Raw genomic sequence first — 22,454 nt, 5'->3', positions numbered from 1 at the left:
GTACAATTATCTGTACTTTCTACTCCTTACATTTTAAAAATAGCCTCATTACTCCAATCTCATTTCAGCTTGTTTTCATTCCAGCTTGTCATCATTCAAATAAAAAAAAACAATAACTATCCAGATAAATGGCGCCATCTGGATAGAGTGAATTTAATTGTGGTTGGATAATATAAATATATATATATATATATATATATATATATATATATATATATATATAATATATATATATAAATATTATATATATATATATATATATATATAGTATATATGTATATATATTATATGTATATGTATATGTAGAATATATAAACATATACCATTCCAACACCCTATTGGTTTGTACTCGTTCCATCACACCTGACTTTTGCACCATTCCAATACTTATATTCAACTAGTCCTCATATCTTCAGCTCCATGAAACCCATGTTAATGCTCTGTAGGACACATTATGGTTCTTTAATACATTTGCAATGGACTAAAATGTGTTCATTTCAATGGGCATATATGCAGCTGAAACAGGTTGCCCTAGTGCATCCCAAATGTTTCAACATTAACATTTAATATAACATTAGAGTCATTACGGCCTTTAGAAAAATTTTTTTGGGAGGTTGGGTAGTGCACTATAGACCCCTGTGGCACCGCCTAAGCTTTTGTCCTAATGGCATTTTTTTTTTCATTATTTTACATTTACTTTTTGTACTTTAAGTAGTTTTTAAACCAGTACTTTTACACTTTTACTTGAGTAAAAAGCTTGAGTTGATACTTCAACTTCTACAGAATTCTTTTTAGACCCTAGTATCTATACTTCTACCTGAGTAATAAATGGGAGTAATTTTAACACTTCTGATTTTATGTATTCACAACAAATCCAGTGTTGTACGGATCCAGTCAGTCATCTTTTGATTCCGTCACAGACTATTTCATGATGCCATATTTTGGTATTATGAAAAAACATCTGGACAAACCAAATGCAACAAATAATGACTCACTCAATGTGCATCACCACCAGTATTTCACACATTTGTGACATGAGAACTTATGTGGATACTTCAATTAATGTATATTTGCAACATTAGCCATATCTGGATACAATATATTAAACGAGGGTAGTTCTGGCTCTAGTGTAACTCCTCAGAAGCGCTCAAGAGTCTGGTAAGATGCTTCTGTATTTCTAAAATTGTCTGAACAGGTAAAATGTACCTATTTACTATTTCTAGTCCACAAAAATGTCCTCTGTCTTTGGATGAAGTCATTCTCTTCACTAAGGAATGTCTGAAAAAAGAACTTGAGTTTGTTTCATCATCCTCTGTGTTTGGTTTTAGAATTAATGCATCTTTAAGAATAATAAGCACTTTGCGTGGTTATGAATAAAAATCCATCCAGAAAGCAAATCTCCGTCTCATTGTAAACTGACATAAATTACTGGACATGTCTTTGAGATCACACACAAATAAATGCTATTTCCTAAAAATCTAGAATGTTTAAACATAAATGGTGCAAAAAAAAAAAAAAAAAAAGATGCCTTTCTAGAGAGGTATAATTGACCTAGTGGCTGTTAAAGGTATAAATCCTCATATTTTTAATCTGGATTTTGTTCAGCTATATTTAGCACAAGGAAATGAGAGACAGTTCTGGAAAAGTCAAAAACTGGGAAGTTTCAACATTTAATAAATCTTTGTAATGCACAATTGAGAAACAGCTGTGGATAATGTTGACCCGTTGGCTGTTCTAGTGTTAAAACAGATATATCTTTATTCTAGAGTAAGTGCTATTGTCTTATAGTTAGACTCTGAGTCTAGCATTATTTAATGTGTCATGATTTGTAGCGTTGGATGTTTTATTGGGTTCCTGGTGCAGAGAGGGTAAATAATATATGACGCAAAACAAAGTATTATTAGTGGTAGATGATGATACAGATTCTGCAGAGTATTTCATGCAATTCCACAACAAAGGAAGGGACATTTACAAGCCAATTAAGCCAAATGAAAATGCAGGTTTTCAATAGTAAGTATCATCATTCAATTATTGTAGTGATTAACAATGAATGTAAGTTTTTTGTTTTCAAGTAAATTTCATGGATATTTTTAATAGAACTAGAACGGTGATACTCAGTGTGGTCCATGGACTACCAGTGATCTGTGAGCACCCCCAAGTGGTCTGTGAAAGGATGTCATAAAAAATCTAATTTATATCAGTGTTTCTCAAATCACCCTCATCTGACTTCCAAAGCAAAGTTACAAGTACAAATATTTTTTTTCTAAATTAAAAGCAAATCAAATGTAGCCTAAATAAGCCTAAATTTCCCTTGGTGGGACTAATAAAGGCTTATCTTATCTTATCTTATCTTATCTTATCTTATCTTATCTTATCTTATCTTATCTTATCTTATCTTATCTTATCTTATCTTATCTTATCTTATCTTATCTTATCTTATCTTAGAGTAGACTTTTATTGAATTTGTCTAAGCAAACCCACATTTTGCATCACCGTCTCTATACAGTTGGGTTACCTAGGTTGTCTATTGTCATATTAAAGACCTCTCATGACTTGTGGTGGAAATGAAGTAGAAAAGCTAACTAATCAGAAATAAAGAGTGAAACGAAACAAAGAGTGACTTGAACAGTTCTGAAATACGGCAATGGATCAGTGACTGAAGAGAAAAGCTGGAGAAACGATGACCAGTGTTAGCAAAAAGGTGCAAAGACATTCTGTTAGTATCGCGCTGTTAGCACCATTTGTAATATACTGCAGACTTAATTTGTAATTTACAAAATATAATGATATTGTAATATAGGCTGTTTAAAAAGTTTTTTGTTAGGGTGGGAGTGGGAAGCTGGCTGGCTGGTTAGGTGGTTTGTGATTTTTTTTTTTTTTTTTTTTTTTTTATAATGATGATGTTGTCCTTGGTGTAAAAAAGTTTTAGGAACCTGTTTTATTTACACATAGGAATGCTGTTACTGTCAACCTGCTGATTTAATATTCACATTATTGTTACACCTAAAGACAGTTTATCAGGATATTTTTCTAACTGGAGGCTTTGTTCAGCATCTATCATTCAACTGTATAACATGATTGTGTTTATTTTGTGTGTCTGTAGCTTCTCCCGGATCATGCACCAGACAGTAAATGAACTGGCTCCTCAGTGTAACGTCAATTTCCTGTTATCGGAGGACGGCAGTGGAAAAGGAGCTGCACTCATCACAGCTGTGGGCTGTCGGCTGAGACAGGAGCTGAACGGCAAATGAAACCACACCAGTCCCGTCTCACTGTACCCTAACCCCACTTCTCTGGGTTCTCCTTGTCCCCTCTGCTGTCTCCCAGTGTCTCCTGTCCTTCTAAATCCAACCAGTCCAGTCAATGTCTCACACTCCAGTAGCTGCTTTAGTCTGTCACAGCAGAAACACACTTTCTCTGCTGTGTAGAATAACAGAAAGTGAGGCTTTAGTTAGGTAATGTTTTGATTAATCATTGTAACAATATGATTCTTTAAAGGTTTTTGCAGTTTTGTGATTTCTGAGGTTAAACTTGGGCAACGGATAAAACACGCACAGTCTATGCTTGTGAATGTACAGCGAAACCTCTCAACACTTTCATAGGTGGTTTGACGTCACCATCTGGAGGATTCTTGTGGGTACTGCTGTCTGTTATGACTAATAATACAACATTTACAGGGAAATGCCATGCAACTTGAAAATGTTGATCCTTACAATGTGTTCATGAGACACAGGGATGAAACAGAAACACTGTTTTAGACCAAAGTCACCAGAGTGTGTCTGCTGTAAGACAATGCTATGAGGTGAATATATAAATGTACAATGAGATTAAAGGGAATATTTTTGCTTTACCCAAATGTGATACAATATATTATACAAACATTGATGCTATTTATTTTATTTTTGTATTTGGAGAGAAAGGAAAATGTTACTGTTGCAACAGGAGAACAAAACCATTGTCAAAGTCCCTTCAGCCATCGTCTGTCTGGTGTTAGAGAAAATATTAGCAGCAAAGAGGGACTTAAATATAAATTATACATAAATGTGCAGGAAACAGGAAACCATGTTATATGCTTGCTGTATTAATATCAGCACCCCTACTCTTCTGTATTCTACTGTAAATATGTCCAGAAACACTTATTTTACTAAGTAGAAATCCTGTTGGTGCTGATCCCAGCTGTGGATGTTGATGGAAGTGCTGTTGTGTTAATGTCACAGCAAATTAGCACAACAGTGATTAGGACAGCCAAACTGTTTACAAGATGAATATTACAGTAAGGCATCATTAAACAGTTTGGCAAAAAGACTAAAGATTCCTGCTGAACTCAACCCTCATCCTGTACTAAAATATATGCTTCAAGAGGGTGTAAGTGAACTACTATATGCCTAATTCAAGCCAATTACTAAATGTTTATTTTTCCTCTTTAATGCTTCTTGAAAAAGCTCAGTGAAGTTTTCAGCCTTTTTCCTGAGACAGTAATAACACAATTTGTTCAAACCAAAGGTGCTCCTCATGCCAGGTTTTAACAGATTTAAGTAATTTTTTTTGTAAACCACAGTTAAAGTTCTCACATGTAGGGACAGGGGAACCTGAATTAATACCAATAAAAAATCCCAACAGTTGAGTTTTCATTCCTAGTTGACCTCCCAGGATAAAGACTGTGAGGTTTTCAGTGTGAAAGGCCTCCCATCACCCTCTCATACTTGCACAGACACCTTTTAATCTCTTTGCTTCTGTTCCACAAATTGTATCTGCCCAACACTGTCAATCAATCAGTCACAAATAAAAACCTGTGTCAATCTGATGTTGTGGTGATTTCTTCAACAACATGCGCAAACACTGATATTTTAAACACTTTTATTCAGGCCACACGTGACTATGAAGTTTCGTGTTAGCAACAAATGTTTTACCACATCACTAAGTGATTTAACCACAATAAAATCAGAACATGTTCTTTTCACCATTTTCTAAAATGCAGTTTTGACAGTATTTGAGTACAATATTTACAACATCATATGTGCTGCTCTGTCACATAATCACAAGTTCTTAATTTACATTCTTACAGCAGGTTTACATTATCAGCAGGTTTACATTACTATACTTAATAGTTTACAGTTTACATTTGATATTTTTTAAGTAGCAGCACTTTAACTTTGACACTGACCATAAAATATTACAGTGAAGCCACAATATATAAGTCATAGACAGTATAAAAAACAAAACAAAAACAAGAAAAGCACTTGGAGAGCGCAGACCTCCGCCAAGGCAGTTCAGTAGGCCCCCATGCCCCCACCCCCGATCACCACCTAAATTTAATCATTTCTTCCTTGTGCCAGTATCAACATTTCCTGAAAATTTCAAGAAAATCCATCCATAACTTTTTGAGTTATCTTGCTAACAAACAAACAAACACACACGCACACAAAGCAAAGCGATCACAATACCTCCTGGTGGAAGTAAAAACATGACTGATTCATTGATTATATCATTATTTGTTTTGGTGGTAATTCTACATGTGATTAGAACTTTTTATTTTCTTTTTTTAAAGTTGCATTTCAGTGATGAGATTTTCTGTAGAAACATAAAGTCTAATTGAAAAAAAGTGGGATATTTTAATTCAAGATCAATATTTTAAGTCAAGGAGACCAAGATAATATTTCACTTTTTTTGGATCACTTTAAACCAAATGAAAATGTGAAGTGAAGCATTTTTTGTCCTTGACTTGGAATTCTGACTCTACATCATTTTTTCTACAGAGATGGGATCCACTGAATGACCATAATTAACACTTTAAAAAAATGAAATGATGTTGGTTGTCCCTTTAAGAAGTAACTCACCCACTGAAAAATAAATACATATTATTAAGGCTTCATGCTGATGCCAGTAGACTGTTCATCGATTCTCCTGTATTGAACACCAGTAACAGTTAAAAACTCAACACTTATATCAAAAATATCCACAATTCACAGCTTTCCACAAAGAAGAATAAAGTGTCATTGATCAAGACTGCGATGTGTCAGAATGGAAAATAAAAAATGATGGATGGGTTGATCTTCAGACTTTAACACTAACAGCAAACTCTATAAACAAACAGAAATAAGCTCTGTTGTCGTGTGGTAGGTGCAGCAGGTCACTTCTTTGTTCCATATATTTTCACCACAAAGGCACAGACAAACATCCATCAGCTTCATTGTCACATTCATTCATAAATCTCAGCAACAAAAAAATAGTTAATGGCCCGACTTCAGTGAACTGATTTGATCAAGTTCTTCGTGGTGTCTGGATGATATTTGGCAGACTTTCCTCTGTCCTTCGTAGTCGTGGGCTTTTCTCTTGTATTTCTTTCTTTCAGTTGTCAGTGAGTGTGTTCAATAAGTTTGGCTGATGTGTGTTTTTGATCGCCCATGTCTGTATTATCTTTGCTGTAGGACGGAGTGTGTTTTTTAAACTGTATGCAAGCGTCTTTCTCTGTGTACGGCTCAGTGCTCACAGACTTGTTGCTATTTCTGATGGAGCTGTGGGCGTATGCGCTGTTGTTGCGGTGGCTGCGTGTCATGGTGACTCTGAAGGTGTGTGTATGCTGCAGCTCCATCTTGTCCTCCTCAGACACTTTAATGAAAGGACACCAAGCAAACGCATGGCGGAAACCAGCACGAAACCTGCAGAAACGAAGGACACAGACAGATACTGACACTGAACCTGTAGGAATTTATGTAGTTTCAACCTGACAATATGTTTATGCATTTGGCAGATGCTTTTTTTCCAAAGTGATAATAAGGTGCATGTATTCACCGTTAAAGCTGCAGGAGCTGAAGTCAGGGGGATAATGGCAGAATTTCAAGCAGTTTCATGCAGTTATGGAAAGGTGAAGTTACTTCTTTGTTACATGATGGAATAGAGCGGTTGAGTCACATCTCTGTGTCTAACAATGTGATTTATAATCTGCAATTACAGCTGTCAATCATGTGTTTAACCCCCTACCTGTCTGATAATGCCTGTGATTAGCTAGAAACCGGCATCATGGGGTAGATTTTCTACAGTTTAAAAAATACAGGCAAAATAAGAGTAGATCCATTAGTTTTTTTTGTTTTCTCAGACTACTTGAATTACAATAAGGTAATTGTGGGATTTTTACCAAGTGACATCAAACATATCAAGCAGTGCAGCTTTAAGCAGTTGCATTAACTAACAGTAACCACCTAATTAATGCTTATTGATATTATGTGAATAAATTGTTTTAAACCATAAAGACCCAATGCTGTTTTGGTGGCAGTTCCCGAATGAATCTTTCTGTATTTTTAACCTTTCATAAGTGATTTATCACCATTTACTCTAATATGATGCTCTGTATTTTGCATTTATAGATGAAAATCAGGTATTTCCCTATATTGAATGCACTGATTATGTAGATGTTTATTAAAGCTTAGATTAAAGTTGACAGCTATTATATCCAAATCAGACAAAACTGAAGAAAAACATGATTTTTTCTGCAAAATATATTGTTAATTGAATACAAAATAAGAGGCTGTATGCATTTTTATTGATCCAACGCCATGGGGTTTACTGGTGAATCAATGTTGTAGAAGTTGACGGTGTTTCCACGGTAACTACAGAGCCTCTGAACGTCCAAATGGGTCATATCTGATGACCATGGAAAAGATGACAAACTGTATTTTACATTTTCATGTATTGATAGGATAAGTAGATCAACAGGTATTGACCTTTTTTTTTTTTTAAAATTTATTATTATTTATTTATTATTTTTTTGGACCATTTTATATGAGTGAATAATTTTGGTCACCAGTGGCTGTTTGGGTCTTTATGGGTTAAATCTGTTAAAATAAAGCTGGTTCTCTTTTTGGAGAGAAGCTGGACTCATTAGGGACTGTGGTGAAGAGTTGAACACAGAGTAAAACAGGGGACATCTTAGAAAATCCAGATCATCCTCTTCATCCCATTCTGACAGAACCACTTTTTGGACTGAGCTCTATGGAGGATCCTTCATCTCCACGGCCATCAGAGCCTACACACCTTAGGCTGATAGACTGATGATTCATTCATTTAACCATCTAAGACCGAGATCATCATCTCTGGCTTAAATGTCATAAATGTTCATAATTTTTGAACCACTAATCTACACATATAAGTAAAGTGGAGTTCTTCAGTTCTTACTGGGACATATAGAGACTCCATAATAAATGTTCTTAGACTTTAACATTGTGGACCACTGAGTCATCCGAATTTCCTACTCTGAACCAATGAATGGTCCTAATTTGCTTCAGAAAGATATCAAATCAGAGCAGACTAATGTATTTGGAAATCTAAAACATAGCCATTAAATTTTATGGATAATAAAAACAAAACTAGGTTTTGTCTGAGTTACAAAGTAAAAAAAATACATAAAACATCACACTTTGACACTAATTCTGATTCTGACTGATGTTATACAAGTACTTCAGAAAACCTAAATAAAGTTGTACAGGTCAGGTACCACCAAAATGATTCTTGGTCCCTGAGAGTAAATTCTGTTTTTTCTTTTTTAGTTTCTTTGTTTTTCTTGAGCTGATGAAAAAGTGAATTTCCCCCTGGGGATCAATAAAGTCCATCTGTATCTATGTATTGGTTCATATTTAATGTACAACAACTTCCTGCTTACTGTCATTAAGCAGTAATTCAGGCATTATCACTGATAAAGAGCCACTATGCTACTAATATGTAAACTTATAAGCAACTAGTTAATGGTGAATACATGAACCTTGATATAATGTTTTCCCACACAATGTATATAAATGAACTTTTTTTTTTTTTTTTTTTTTACCTTTGATTGAGACAGCAATAAATGATCGGATTATACATGGTCGAACTCATCGCCAACCAGAATATAGCCAGATACACCTGAGAAAATGAAGAACAAGAGCCATCCTTTAGTGAAACGTTGAACCAAACAGTCCTTCACATATAGAAGGTCATCTGTTACCTGTTGAATGTACTGCTGCTTATAAATGTCTGTGTTGAAAGTTCCAAGGATGAAGTAGATGTGGTATGGTAACCAGCACAAAGCAAAGGTTGCCACGACAACGACCATCATCTTAACCACCTATTAAAAAAAAAAAAAAAAAAAAAAAAATCATAAAGGGAGATGAATTTATTTCCTATTTTTTGTTATTTCTGCCCCAAGCAGATTATCTGAAGGGAATGAGACTTAGTTCAAGGGTTCATTAGAATAATGAGAGTAGTACAACAGAAGCTTTCAACCTTTCTCTTGGCCGTTATCTGGCTGTGGTAGTGGTCTGACGCCTCTCCAGGGATGTGCCCACCCCACAGTGTGCGGCCAATCAAACTGTAGGTCACCAGCATCACCAGCAGAGGGAGCAAGTAGATCAGCAATATCACAGCAAACTGGTAACTGCAAGAATAAAAAGGACAAAAGTAGTTACTTAACCCATAAAGACCCAGTGCTACTTATGTGGCAGTTCCAAATTATTATTATTTTCTCTATAATTAACTTTTCTTAGGTGATTTATCACCCTTTCTTATATTATAATCCTCTGTATTTTGTGTTTTTACTGTAAAAATCATGTATTTTTCTATATTTAGCTCACTGATCATGTTGATGTTCATGTAACATTTAATTTGAATATTATTTTATTTCCAAATCATTAATTTTTGCTTATTATTTTGAAATTTGTTTATGTTGTAATTTACATATTATGTCATTAATTATTTACTCAATTTATATTATACATTCTTTTATTATGTTTCTTCTTGCCTTTTCTTAATATTTTGGTTCCTGCCTATTGGTTGTAGTACGACCCGTTTTGGCGTGACACGAGAGTTAAGTCCGTGATGGAGCGCGAGCAGAGGATGTTATGCTGAGCTGCTGATAATAAAGCATGCTGAAACTGTCCTGCCGTTTGGTGCCGTTTATTAGCACGGAAGACAACAAAACATATCAACATCAGAATACCACTGTAACCCGCATTACCCACAGCCCTGGTGAGACAAGCAATATTTCAGGGTTACATTCATAACGCTCAGAATATAGTTGAGGATTATGATATCAGAAACAGAGAAAACTGAAGACAAAGTGACTTTTTCAGCAAAATATATCAATAACTGAACATAAACCAAGTGTGTTCATCCATTGTCATTGATCCAACTCCAAGGGTTTTACTGGTGAATCCATGTTGGAGTAGATGATGGTGCTTCCACAGTAACTACAGAGCCTCTGAGTCATATCTGATGACCATGAAAAGATGACAAACTGCATTTTATACCAATCATTTACATGTATTGATAGGATTAGTGGATCAACAGGTATTAAACATTTTAGATCAGTAGATGGTTTTGGTCACCAGTAGCTGTTTGGGTCTTTGTGGGTTAAAAGTGATTTGAAGAAAAACACATGAAGTTCATCCCATGTTCCATATCATATATCATGTAGAATTAGATTTGTCTACAATAATGTCTCAATAGTTCAATAAGCAGTTATAAATGAAAAACACAAAACATTTTTGTCTAAGAAACAGTGAAATGTCCAAAAACAGATCTTGACTGTGTTTTTGTGTTGAAAATATTTAGTTGCTTACATGCCGCGACTCTAATCTGCACAACCTTCCAACTGAAGAAAACATTAGAGGTAAGCAGACTGATTTTAATTTTGAAGATTTGCCTCAACATGTCAGTTGTTAGGTTTTTTTTTTTTGTATTTTACACCCAAGTATATATAAAATCAGGGCCTAAATAACATCAGTAATGTAAGGTCAGCATTAATGAAGTCATGTTTAGTCATGTTCATAGTTGTACCAGTAGTATGTCATTATTAGTTCATTACTTTTTTGGAAGATTTACAACATGCCCTCAAAGAAATTACCCAAAAATATGGGCAGAATTTGCCAGAAAACATGTGTCGTGTGTGTGTGTGTGTGTGTGTGTGTGTGTGTGTGTGTGTGTGTGTGTGTGTGTGTGAGTCTTTCACCTCAGTTGGTGTGTTCCTCCATAATCATCTGGCCAGTCAACCATGCACACGGTTCTTGGGTAATAAAATCTTGTCACACTGTAGTAGCACTGAGGAAACGCCAGCAACACAGCTACGATCCAAATCAGACCAATCACAACCTTGGTGGAGGTGGAGGAAAGGCGGGTTTCAGCGGGTGGATGATAGCCATGTACCTGAAAGAAGATGAAAGTTCCTTCAGTCATTTGTTGCTGTAGAAGAAATCTATTCATCTTTTCATGATACAAATCTTACATATGCATCTATCAAACTAATACCAAAAATCCTCTCCTATTATTACTGTCATTTATGAGGGAGTTGCTTTTCCCTTCAACATTAATTTATGTACCTCAGACAATATTTGAGCAGTCACAGGATCAAGGTTTAATGTACAATCTCATATTATAATATTCCTGAATTGTTTGCTCTGTTTCTGCTTTCTTTCTATCATCCCTCTCTACATTTTTAGTGTTCACAACTTCATCATTTTAATATCATTTAATCAAAAATACTGGATTGTGGCTTGAAATGCATCCACTCTACAGACAGGTAAAGATGTGTACATAGTGTTATTCACAATGAAAGCTGTCCATCATGAAAGTGAAGGCAAGCACTTCATTACATATGAAAAGCTTTGGTCTTGATTAATTCACCATATCTCTATGTTTGCTTGTCTCCTTTTGATTATTTTCTCACCATCTTCTACACAATGTAAAATGAATGCTACTTCTGGGTGTTAATGTTCTATCCAAAGAGTGGGATTCATAATATCCTAACCATCTTATGTGTCTGCATAATGATTTTATGCTTTCAGGGCAATACTTGTTGCAAAGTGAACTGACTTTGAAGAAAGAAACAATGAGCAAGTGGTACCAGACACAACAAACCCCGCCCCTTGCACGTATTGTAGCTTATTTTGGCATCGATCCAGCTGATGTCATCATGTCTATGTGTGTGGTGATATCAGCATATCATTTTCCTCTATATACTGTATGTTCCAGGTTTAATCCTTTCATGCATAGTGGTCACTACAGTGGACAGTTATTCTACAGCCGTTCTCTTGCATATTTATGGATTTTGTTGTTTTATTTCCGTATCAGCCGACACAGTGGACACTTATGCATCATCCCATACACTGTAATTCATCCCATTACTGTAAATTTGCTGTTCTAGATAAACCTGATCTGCAGTAACATGTTTGAGTTTTAAAAATTGCTAATTGTTATTAGAATGTAATTAACTGTTTTGTATTTTTTAAACAAAAAGTTGTTTTGTTTTGGGTTTTTTTTGCATACTATCTCCATGCAGGTATGTTAAAATGTGAGAAAACATCAGATTAGTAGCATTAAACAAATTTTTATTTCATAGTTTTCATGCAGTATTTCAGTAAATACATGTTTCTTTGCTTCTAAAATTAAATGCATTGTGTCCAGCTGAGTGGATAGTTTTTGTAACTCCATGAAAGATAGGTTCATAAAAGTGTTTCATACTTTTTTTCATGCCTAAAGAGGAATCAAAACACACAGGAAAAAAAAAAAATCTTCTTTAAAGTAAACTGGAACAAAATTGATGTTTTTATAGATATTTAAAATTTCGAATAATCAAACTGTAGTTGCTTGGTCATGGATAATGGTATCTCTGTAGACCATAGTAAAATATATATTTTAATGGAAGGTAAACATGCTGCTCCCCTACTTTCTTAACATGTGGAAAACTGATTTCAAAATCCATGAGACAGATAATTAAAGAATATTACTGTGAAATATTGGTGATCATAGAAGCCATGGCAACCCATCAATACCACAGTTACCTAAAGATATTACTCAGCCTCGTCACCTTCATTACAACCAAATTACTTCACTATGACTCACTGACTTGAGTGTATTATAGGATGAAAATGCTTTGAGTCCCAGTTCTCAATGTTTTTCTCAAAGTTCACTTTTATGTTGGACTGAAATGCGGAAGTAATGAGGGTTATACGTAATTTGGCATTTTATGAAGGTATATTCTATTTCACAGTTAAACTGTTTAATGTTGGATTTATCATTTTCACTGCGGTCACTGCTACTGCTGAACGTTGGCACCAAAGCAAAGCATGAATCAAATGTTATACACCAATGACTCCACAAATTGGAAACTAATGACACTGACATGATTAAGATATGATCAGATTTTACCTCTGGGCTGCTCCTCTGGCATATGGAACATTTATCTCACTGCTCCATGTCACCAGAGGCACATATGTACTATTCATGAGTAATACTTTATTTAAATGCAGTAATGGAACAATGTAATGCATACATTTAATCCATTTAATCCATCCATTTAATCCATCCATCTGTTTTATTACAACATCCCTTTGCAGTCCAACAAAATTAAAGCAAAAGCAATGCAGGTAACCCTACAGCAAAAGCCCTCAAACTTCACTTGACTAAGCATAAGTATTACAGAAATACATTTTTTGCAGTGTTGCAGTAGTGGACTTGATTCAAATTTACAGATGTAGTAGTGGGTCCAGTGTATATATCATATGCCAAGGACAGTTTTAGACCAAGAACAGACTGGCCATTCATGCTCCAGTAGGCATTAATGACATCTGTATCTCTGCTGCTTGTTGACCCACATCTCCTTCATACAACATTTTCCTCTGTATGCAGTGATCCTCTGCTGCAACTAATAATAAATGTACAAGGGATAAACAACTTACTAACAAAAAAGTCTCACTGCAACCCTGCAAATGAAAAATATCATCTAGTTTGTATCATTGAAGAGCAAAATAAATCTTCCAAATAATTCTGCACTAATAAACAAACGCTGCATTAGTGTGCAAAAGCCTTTGGCTAGCATTAGGTTCACTGGTTTAGTAAAGTTATAATGTCCACAAATATGCATTTCTCACTTTCTGTATTAAGATACAATCCGGATATATGGGGAAAAATATGCAGCAGTAAAAACAAAAGTTTCATGGAAAAAACAGCTAACAGACAATATGAGATTTATCATCATGTCATGGGGTCAGGGGTCAAACTAAATACTGACATTAACCTTTAGTTCATTTTTTTATGTGTCGTTCCAAGTTGTGTAGATAATTCCAGTAGATAAAGCTCATTTCAACTCTGCGAAAACAGTGAAACTAAAGGTGGTTCTAGACTTTTCCACAATACTGTACAACAATTAAAAACCTAAAATGAGGCATCATTCATTGTTGTAGATGTTGCAGATCAACCACAATTGACTGAAATAATTCGCACATTAAAATATACAGGGTGGGGAAGCAAAATTTACAATATTTTGAGGCAGGGATTGAAAGACTGTGTATGACCAGTTAGTTTATTGAAAGTCATGAGAATTTATTTGCCACAAGAAAATTTACATCATAGAAAATGTTTTTATTCTATGTGTCCTCCTTCTTTCTCAATAACTGCCTTCACACACTTCCTGAAACTTGCGCAAGTGTTCCTCAAATATTGGGGTGACAACTTCTCCCATTCTTCTTTAATAGTATCTTCCAGACTTTCTCGTAATAGTTTTGCTCATAGTCATTCTCTTCTTTCCATTATAAACAGTCTTTATGGACACTCCAACTATTTTTGAAATCTCCTTTGGTGTGACGAGTGCATTCAGCAAATCACACACTCTTTGACGTTTGCTTTCCTGATTACTCATATGGGCAAAAGTTTCTGAAAAGGTATGGATAATAGTGTTAGGTATGATTATGACATCAATATATGTTTGGTTTCAAAACAACTGACATAGTGCCTTCTGAGAAAAAACAACTAAATGTTCATTGTAAATTTTGCTTCCCCACCCTGTACATAGCTTCTGTTGGTGAAATGCAAAAATGTGTGTATTATTTACTGCAACAAACCAACAGGTAGAGTAATATATAACAATCAAAACACAAATAGGATCAAATAGCAGCATCAATTAATGTCAACATAGTGTAGTTATGAAAGCCACTCACACATCAGCAGAGCTGCTGAGTGCAATTTACAGCACTTATGCACTCACACTTTCTGAACTGCTGAGTTGACCATTCCAGTAAAAGATCATCCATCCCTATTAACCTTATCAACCTGGCTGTTTGGATAATGTTGCTCCTGAGCAGGGTATTAAAACATGGAGCTGCTGTTAGCTGTTAAATGATAGTACAATTAGCAGCTAATAACTTTTTTGTTTGTTTTTTGCTCTTGTGGTAAAAGCATGACCTGTGCTGTAATGATGCTGAAAGGTGGTAAACACTTGATCACAGTGGAGAAGAGTCTGCTGCAGGGTTTGGTTTTGCTTACCTGTCCACTGCAATGGCCGCCATGGAGTATATGGATGAAAACATGGCAGTGATGGGGAAGAAGTTCTGGAATCTGCAGTAGCCCAGGCCAAAGTACCAGTCATTGTGAAGGGCATACACAAAGTTGAAAAGGGTGTTGAAGGTTGCCATGGAAACGTCAGAGAAGGCCAGGTTGACAATGAAGTAGTTGGTGACCGTTCTCATACGTCTGTGAGCCAGAATAATCCATATGACGGTGACGTTTCCAGTGACGGACACTAGAATGATCAAAGAGTAGGCAATAGCCCAGAGAGCCACCTGAGAGGGGAGGAAGAGGAGGAGGAGGAGGAGAGGAGAGGAGAGGAGAGGAGAGGAGAGGAGAGGAGAGGAGAGGAGAGGAGAGGAGAGGAGAGGAGAGGAGAGGAGAGGAGAGGAGAGGAGGAGGAGGAGAGGAGAAGATGTTTCATTGGTGAATTTTATATCTTTTCTAAACATGTACATATTTTTTCACATTTTTGTAAAGACATTCTTACAGTTCCTTCCATTCAAACACACAGCAAACATTAACCCTAATGTCACAGATTTCCTCTTGAGTCCCATCTTTTTTTTTTATTTATCCAGAGGTATATTTTCCAAAAACAGATTTTTCATCCTGAACTGTGTTGCTGTAGTTACTCCACTAGTCTTCTCCTTGTTTCTTCAGATGCTCTCTACATGCCTCCTGCAGACTGTGCTGGGTGGAACCCCCCCTCACCTCCCCCTTTCATAAGGTGCTATACTTGACATCAGCCTGTTGCATTTCCATTCATCTCCTGGTTCATCCTTCCTCCTCCCACCTGCCAGTCGGGCTGCTGGAACTGATTCACCGTCGTCTCGTTGCCGTCATCCAACCAGTCAGCGGTCACTGAGAACGGCAGTGAGGTGGCCTCCACGTCTCGATCAATGTGTTGAATAAGACTTTCTGCCTCCATTACGTTTTTGTGATTACCTGTTGATGAAAAACTTTACTGTGTAACCATATTTGCGTCATGCGTAATGAACTATAATAAGCATAAGCAGATGAACCATCTGTTTAGAACGGAAAAATAGTACACATAATTAAAGCAAATGGAAACATGTATGCACGTATTTTTTTTTTTTTTAATAATAACAGTTGAAAAGTATTCTCAATCTGAAGTTTGAGGCTTAAACTAATTTCATTGTAAAGGTATTTGGCTATTTGCGTTTGCAGATTATACAAAGTTAATAATCACGCACCATATCACTATTTTTGCTCTACAGGTTCCGCAATCCACTGATAGCATAATCTTGTTTATTTAACAATTTTAATAAACCAATGTAGAAAAGAACATATAAAATGTGCGCACATTTGCAGCACTTCTGGAGTCAAGATTTAATTTTAAAGAATTAAAAGTGAATATGTGACCCAAACATAGAATCACCTCTTAAGTCACTTTTATCCTCTTTTTGGTACATACTTTCTCACATATATTTCTTAAAAAGACACAGTAATAAACCATTTGGCTGCGGGACGCGCAAAGGAGCAATCGAGACGACACCAGGCAAGAAGAAGAAAAGATGAAAAAAAAAAAAAAAAAAAAAAAGCAAGAATCTTTGTCAGAATGTTTGAGTTTCAAGAGTCTTACCTCTTTTCGTTGTGAAGTTGACCGTTTCAGCATCAATTTGTTTAGTCCATCGTTATTTGTGTTTGGAAATTACATCCACATTGCGTAAAGAGCAGCCGGGTTCATCCATCAACATCTGGAGACACCCCCACACTCCCTCTCCCCCATACGGACACACACTCTTCCTCTGTGCCTCATGAAATGTGAACCTAACTGCTGCAGACTACCTCAGGCTGCCGACAGGGAGAGGAGACGCACGGGTAGGCTGGCACGCGACTGTGCGCGTGGAGCTGCGCCAATTGTAGGCGCAGAGGGAGCAGGAGCTATATGGAGATAAAATGGATAGGAATTAAAAAAAAAAAAAAAAAAAAAAAAAAAAAACAGATTTAATATCCGCTCTATTCAGCTGTCATAGGAAAATAGGGGTTAATTTTACACCTATGGAGAAAATGTACAAATGGGAGATGAAGAATAAATCTAGAGAGGCGCCAAATGGATTGTGCATGACTCCAAAGAAGAAGACGAACATGATGATGAAGAAGAAGAAATGAATGAAACTGAGGCCATAGACATTAAGATGATGAGTGGAAATGGTTTGACTGGAGAATGATGAAAAATGAAAAGAAACAAAACAAAAAAACAACAAAAAACAAAAAAAAAAAACAAAAAAAAAACCGAAAGGCTATTATCCTGCATTTCTACTGCTGCTTTTCATTTCTGCAGCATCAATTTCCTGCTTGACTGAAATTTAAAGCACTTCTGTGGTGGTACCCAGAGAAATTGTCTTTAGATGCATCATAATGTTTTTCTTACATCATTTATTCAGGTTTTCTGGGAATTGAGAGAACACCGACTTGTCATGCATTTTTGATTCATGATGTATGTAGGAATGTAATGCACTGCAATTACACACCAATAAGAAGTCTATACTTCTTTACTAAAATGTTATTTATTGGAATTCACATTAGAACTATGGTTGTTTGCCTTCATTTTTAACCCATAAAAATCCAGTGCTGCTTTTGCAACAGTTCCCAAATTAATTTTCCCCTATTTTTTTTTTTTTTTTTTTTTTTTTTTTTTTTACTTTTTTAACTGATTTAACACCATTTATTGTAATATTATGTTCTGTATTTTGCATTTTTAAATATAAAGCAGATATTTTCCTACATTTAATTCACTGATCATGTAGATGTTCATGAAAGCTCAGATTAACGTTGAGGGTTATTATTTTATTATTATTATTTTTATATTTGAGGGTTATTAGGGTTATTATTTATTTTAAAAACAGAGAAAACTAAAGAAAACGTGACTTTTTAAGTAAAATATATCATCAGCTGAACATAAGTGTGTCCATCCACTGTCATCAACTCCATAGGTTTTATTGGTGAATCAATGTTGTTGAAGATGACGGTGTTTCCATGTTCCCTACGGAGCCTCTGAACATCCAAATGGGTCATATCTGATGACCATGAAAAGATGACAAACTGCATTTTACACCAATTATTTACATGGATTGATAGGATTATGGATTCAGAGGTTTTTAAACATTTTAGATCAGTAGATGGTTTTGGTCGTTGATGGATGTTTGGGTCTTTATGAGTTAATTTTACACTAAATGTCAAATGGACTACTTACGTTAACACAAGAATAAAAGTTCATTGACTCTTGTTACGCAACTAGTTGTAATGATCCACCCTGAACACTTACTTGTCATAAACAGTTCGCATTCTATAAATACAATACAACAGACGATGGTTTATAAATGAATATGGGAGATGAGCAGATGGTGATGTAGGATTGAAAACAGGGTTAATCACAAGGGCCGAGACACTTGCAAAGTACCTCTCTGTGTTTTCAGCTATTAAAACACACTAATATGGAAAGTGCAGTCACACATTGCTGCTGCTGTCTGAACTGTCAGTTGGGGTAAATGGTAGCAAAGACAAGACAAAACACTTAAATGTCCCATGGAGAGTCATTGTGTGAGTATGAGTCATCGTTTATCTGCTGCTAGTGAGAAATGTCAACATAAATAGTGTAAAACATGTGGCTGTATATAAGTCCATATGAATGTTTGGTCTGTAGGTTATGTGTTAATAATATAACATACACTAAGGACACTCACTGTAAACTTTTTAATGGGTATATGTCTGCTCCATCCTGTGGTTAGGTTTGATTGCATCTCTAATTTGATTTGTGTTTTGTCTTGAAGTAATAACAGTGATAATGTCTTATAAAGGAACCACAGGTGGTCTGTCAAAGCAACATCTGTTATCAGCAGACACAGTGATATGCTCTTTTTCGTCTTACTTTTTATTTCTTTTAAAACGCCACACATGTTGATTTATACTCCATCCATTTATTCTATAGATGTATGTGACTCTTCCTCTCTCCCAGGGGTAAATGTACTGAATGTGTTTGCACAGAAAAAAAGCAGATAGAGCTAGAGCCTGCTGACTTAAGCTTAACTCACTCTGTCTTCCCTCTGGTTTGTGTGTACAGTGCACACTGCATATGTGTACTTTCACATGAGCACAAATTCTCATTGGCCAGCAGGACCTCATGAAGGGCAAACTGAAGGGCACAGCCTGGGGAATGAAAAGTTCCTACCAAGCTGGTGTAACTTCTGTAAATGACTGTGTTCTCTCGAGTGGGTCCAAGCCTGAAGCCTCACTGAAACAATAAAAGTGCTGATGTTTTAGTGCCTGAAACTAATCAAAAAAAGACTGACTTAAGAACAGATTGCACCTCACATTGCGTCTCATTATTTGAAAACAGTTGTATCTGATTTCATTGCAAAGGCTGCACCTGAACTCTAATAGGCACCTTGTGCATACTGTCTGTAGTCAGTTGTATGTGTTCCTGTTCAAGGAAGAAGACATACAAATATTTAGATTAACAAAAATGTGTGAGACTGGACAGATTCAGCTATTCAGTTTTGTTTTGCTGTGCACAAATCTCATCAGCCCATGGACTGGTGCTCAGAAAACAAGACAAGGCAAGACTGATAAGTAAGGAGGATGTGCTCTAAATGCATGAAACTAGTGATTCAGTTTCAGCTGACGCATCAAATAGCAGATTGGATTGAGTAAGATAGCAGATTGGATTGAGTAAGATACAAAAAACATCTGCAAAGACACTTACATAGAGCCCCCCCCCATTTGTGAAAAGGTTTTATTCTTCATAATTTTATAATTCTACAAGTGATTTGCAGAATTCATTCTTTACACTCTGTCATAACGCAACACAGCAGTGCAGTTAAATTTACCACCACTAGGGGGCAGAAATAGTAGTTTAGACGGTAGTGGTACACTTGACAATATGGAATTCAAAGCAATTCATCGAAATCTGCTGGAATTTGTTTATTACTGTCTATAAAACAGGCAGCACTGTCTTTGTAACTCTTGTTTATTATATTTCTCTTTATTTCTACTGACTCATACACAAGTGTAATACATGTACATATATAATATGATACATACGTTGAGTTTCCATATATGCAATAAATGTGCTGTTCATATGAAGTGAAACCAGTTTTGTTTATGTTTGTACATTACTGTAGAAATTGCAGTCATGTCTTACACTGACATATGCCACAACAGAAATGGCAGATCAGCCTTTGTCATAAACACGTCTTGCCATTAGGGTGTTCTATTTTTATTGTGCAAATATAACACATATTCTTTTTGATACAATAAAGGAAAAAGCTTCATTTAAATGAATGACAACACGAGATGAATTTTCTCAATAACAAGTCCCATATAAATGAAGAATATGAAGCTGAAAAGCAATCTAGAAACAGTGAATTCTGCAAGAACAGAATATGAAAAAGGTCATATTGATGGTCTTTTAGACTGAATTTCTACATGATGTCAATTCCAAAGCAGTATGTTTACAGTATATAATATATACTCTTATCATACTACATAGACATTTTATTATGGTTATTTTATGAATACACATATTTAAATATATCCAGAAGACATGATAATATTATATCGAATATAGAAAATGCCACATCAGGGGCATATATGTTATATACCATATACAACACAGCAAAACAGTGACTGGGTCAGGCAACTGGGATAATTAGTTCCTATACAGTAAGAAGAATGGCTTGATTGATAGATTGATTGAGTGATTGATTGGTCAATGGATTGGTTGATTTATCACTTACTTTGAACATGCAAAAATAGAAAAAAGACAACATTATAAATGGGCAATATTAACAAGTGAAATTAGAGAGAAAAAAATGTGTGTGTGTGTGTGTGTGTATATATATATATATATATATATATATATATATATATATATATATGAATGCATACATGGATCTACACTCATACATGCATGGGAATCTTTTTAATATAGAAATAAAGTTAAAATCTATCATATGCACACTTACACCTATGAATACATAATTGTACATTGGCCTATACATTTTATTTGTTTTGTATTTTATTTGCGGGAAGATGTAGAACTTATTTACTCACACTTCAGATCCATAGTCCTATATTCCTGAGTAATGAATTAATTCAGCATTAAGTGAATACTCAATTTATTAACCAATAAAGACCCAAACAGCCACTGGTGAACAAAACCATCTACTGATGTCAACTGTTTAATACCTGTTGATCCACTAACCCTATCAATGCATGTAAATAATTGGACTAAAATACAGTTTGTCATCTTTTCATATGGCCCATTTGGACGTTCAGAGGCTCTGTAGTTACTATGGAAATACTGTCATCTTCTACAACATTGATTCACCACTAAAACATATGGAGTTTTATAAATGACAGTTGATGAAGACACTTGTCTTTATGTTCAGTTAACGGTAACTTTGCTGAAAAAGTAACTTTTTCTTCAGTTTTCTGTCTGATGTAATAACCTTTGAATTTACTCTGAGTTTTCATGGACATCTAAATCAAATATAGGAAAATACATGACTCCCAGTGAAAATTGCAAATAATATAAAATAAAAAATGGTGATAAATCAATTAAGAAAAGTGAAATGGACAGAAAAATTAATTTGGGAACTGCCACAAAATTACCGTAGCTCTGGGGCTTTATGGGTTAAATAAGACACCATATATGAGTATAAGCTTAAATATACATGTATACTAGTATGTATGTATAGTGTAGTAGAAGTAAACAATACTATTTAAAATTTTTCCAAATGTTTGATTCTAATTGTCATTTTCCTTTATATTTCATTCTCACTGGTGTGTTTTTTTCTGCCTGTCTTTCTCTTGCACAGGTGTGTTGTATGTTGCTGCTGTCAACTGTGAAGTTTCCCGATGGTGGGATCAATAAAGTCTTATCTCATCTCATCTCATCTTATACTTGCATTTTTATAGCAATATACTAACAAGAATAATCATGACTTTTACCTTTGATAATCCTTAAAGTAGCTGATTGTAGACTGATAATGATTCCCAACCATCAAGTTGAGCGGAAAAACAAAGCAGTTACCAAACTAAACTGAAGGACAGGCTCATGAAAACACACGTGGCCGGGTACATGTTTTGTGTACTTCCTGTTTACTCCAGCCTCATCCATCCCT

At 35.3% G+C, this 22,454-nt stretch overlaps 2 protein-coding genes across 2 annotated transcripts in view; one reads left to right on the top strand and one right to left on the bottom strand.

The window, feature by feature from the left end:
- The window catches only part of hk1 (hexokinase 1), a 29,991-nt gene extending 25,187 nt beyond the window's left edge, over positions 1-4,804 (top strand). The window contains exon 21 of the mRNA XM_030162910.1: positions 3,104-4,804. Coding sequence (XP_030018770.1) covers positions 3,104-3,251 — 148 coding nt within the window. The 3' untranslated portion in view covers positions 3,252-4,804. The remainder of the gene's footprint in view (positions 1-3,103) is intronic.
- A 750-nt stretch (positions 4,805-5,554) lies between these two features.
- Positions 5,555-17,134, bottom strand: tacr2 (tachykinin receptor 2). Its single transcript, XM_030162933.1, is given in 9 exon segments — positions 5,555-6,659; positions 8,819-8,895; positions 8,978-9,097; positions 9,256-9,406; positions 10,979-11,141; positions 11,144-11,172; positions 15,286-15,581; positions 16,100-16,251; positions 16,910-17,134. Coding segments are annotated over 8 exon segments (1,275 nt in total). The 5' UTR covers positions 16,235-16,251; positions 16,910-17,134; the 3' UTR covers positions 5,555-6,355.
- Between the last annotated feature and the right edge of the window lie 5,320 nt (positions 17,135-22,454).

The sequence above is a fragment of the Sphaeramia orbicularis genome, chromosome 3 (genome assembly GCF_902148855.1).
Source record: "Sphaeramia orbicularis chromosome 3, fSphaOr1.1, whole genome shotgun sequence".
Lineage (NCBI taxonomy): Eukaryota > Metazoa > Chordata > Actinopteri > Kurtiformes > Apogonidae > Sphaeramia > Sphaeramia orbicularis.
This window is presented reverse-complemented; position numbering and strand designations above follow the sequence as displayed.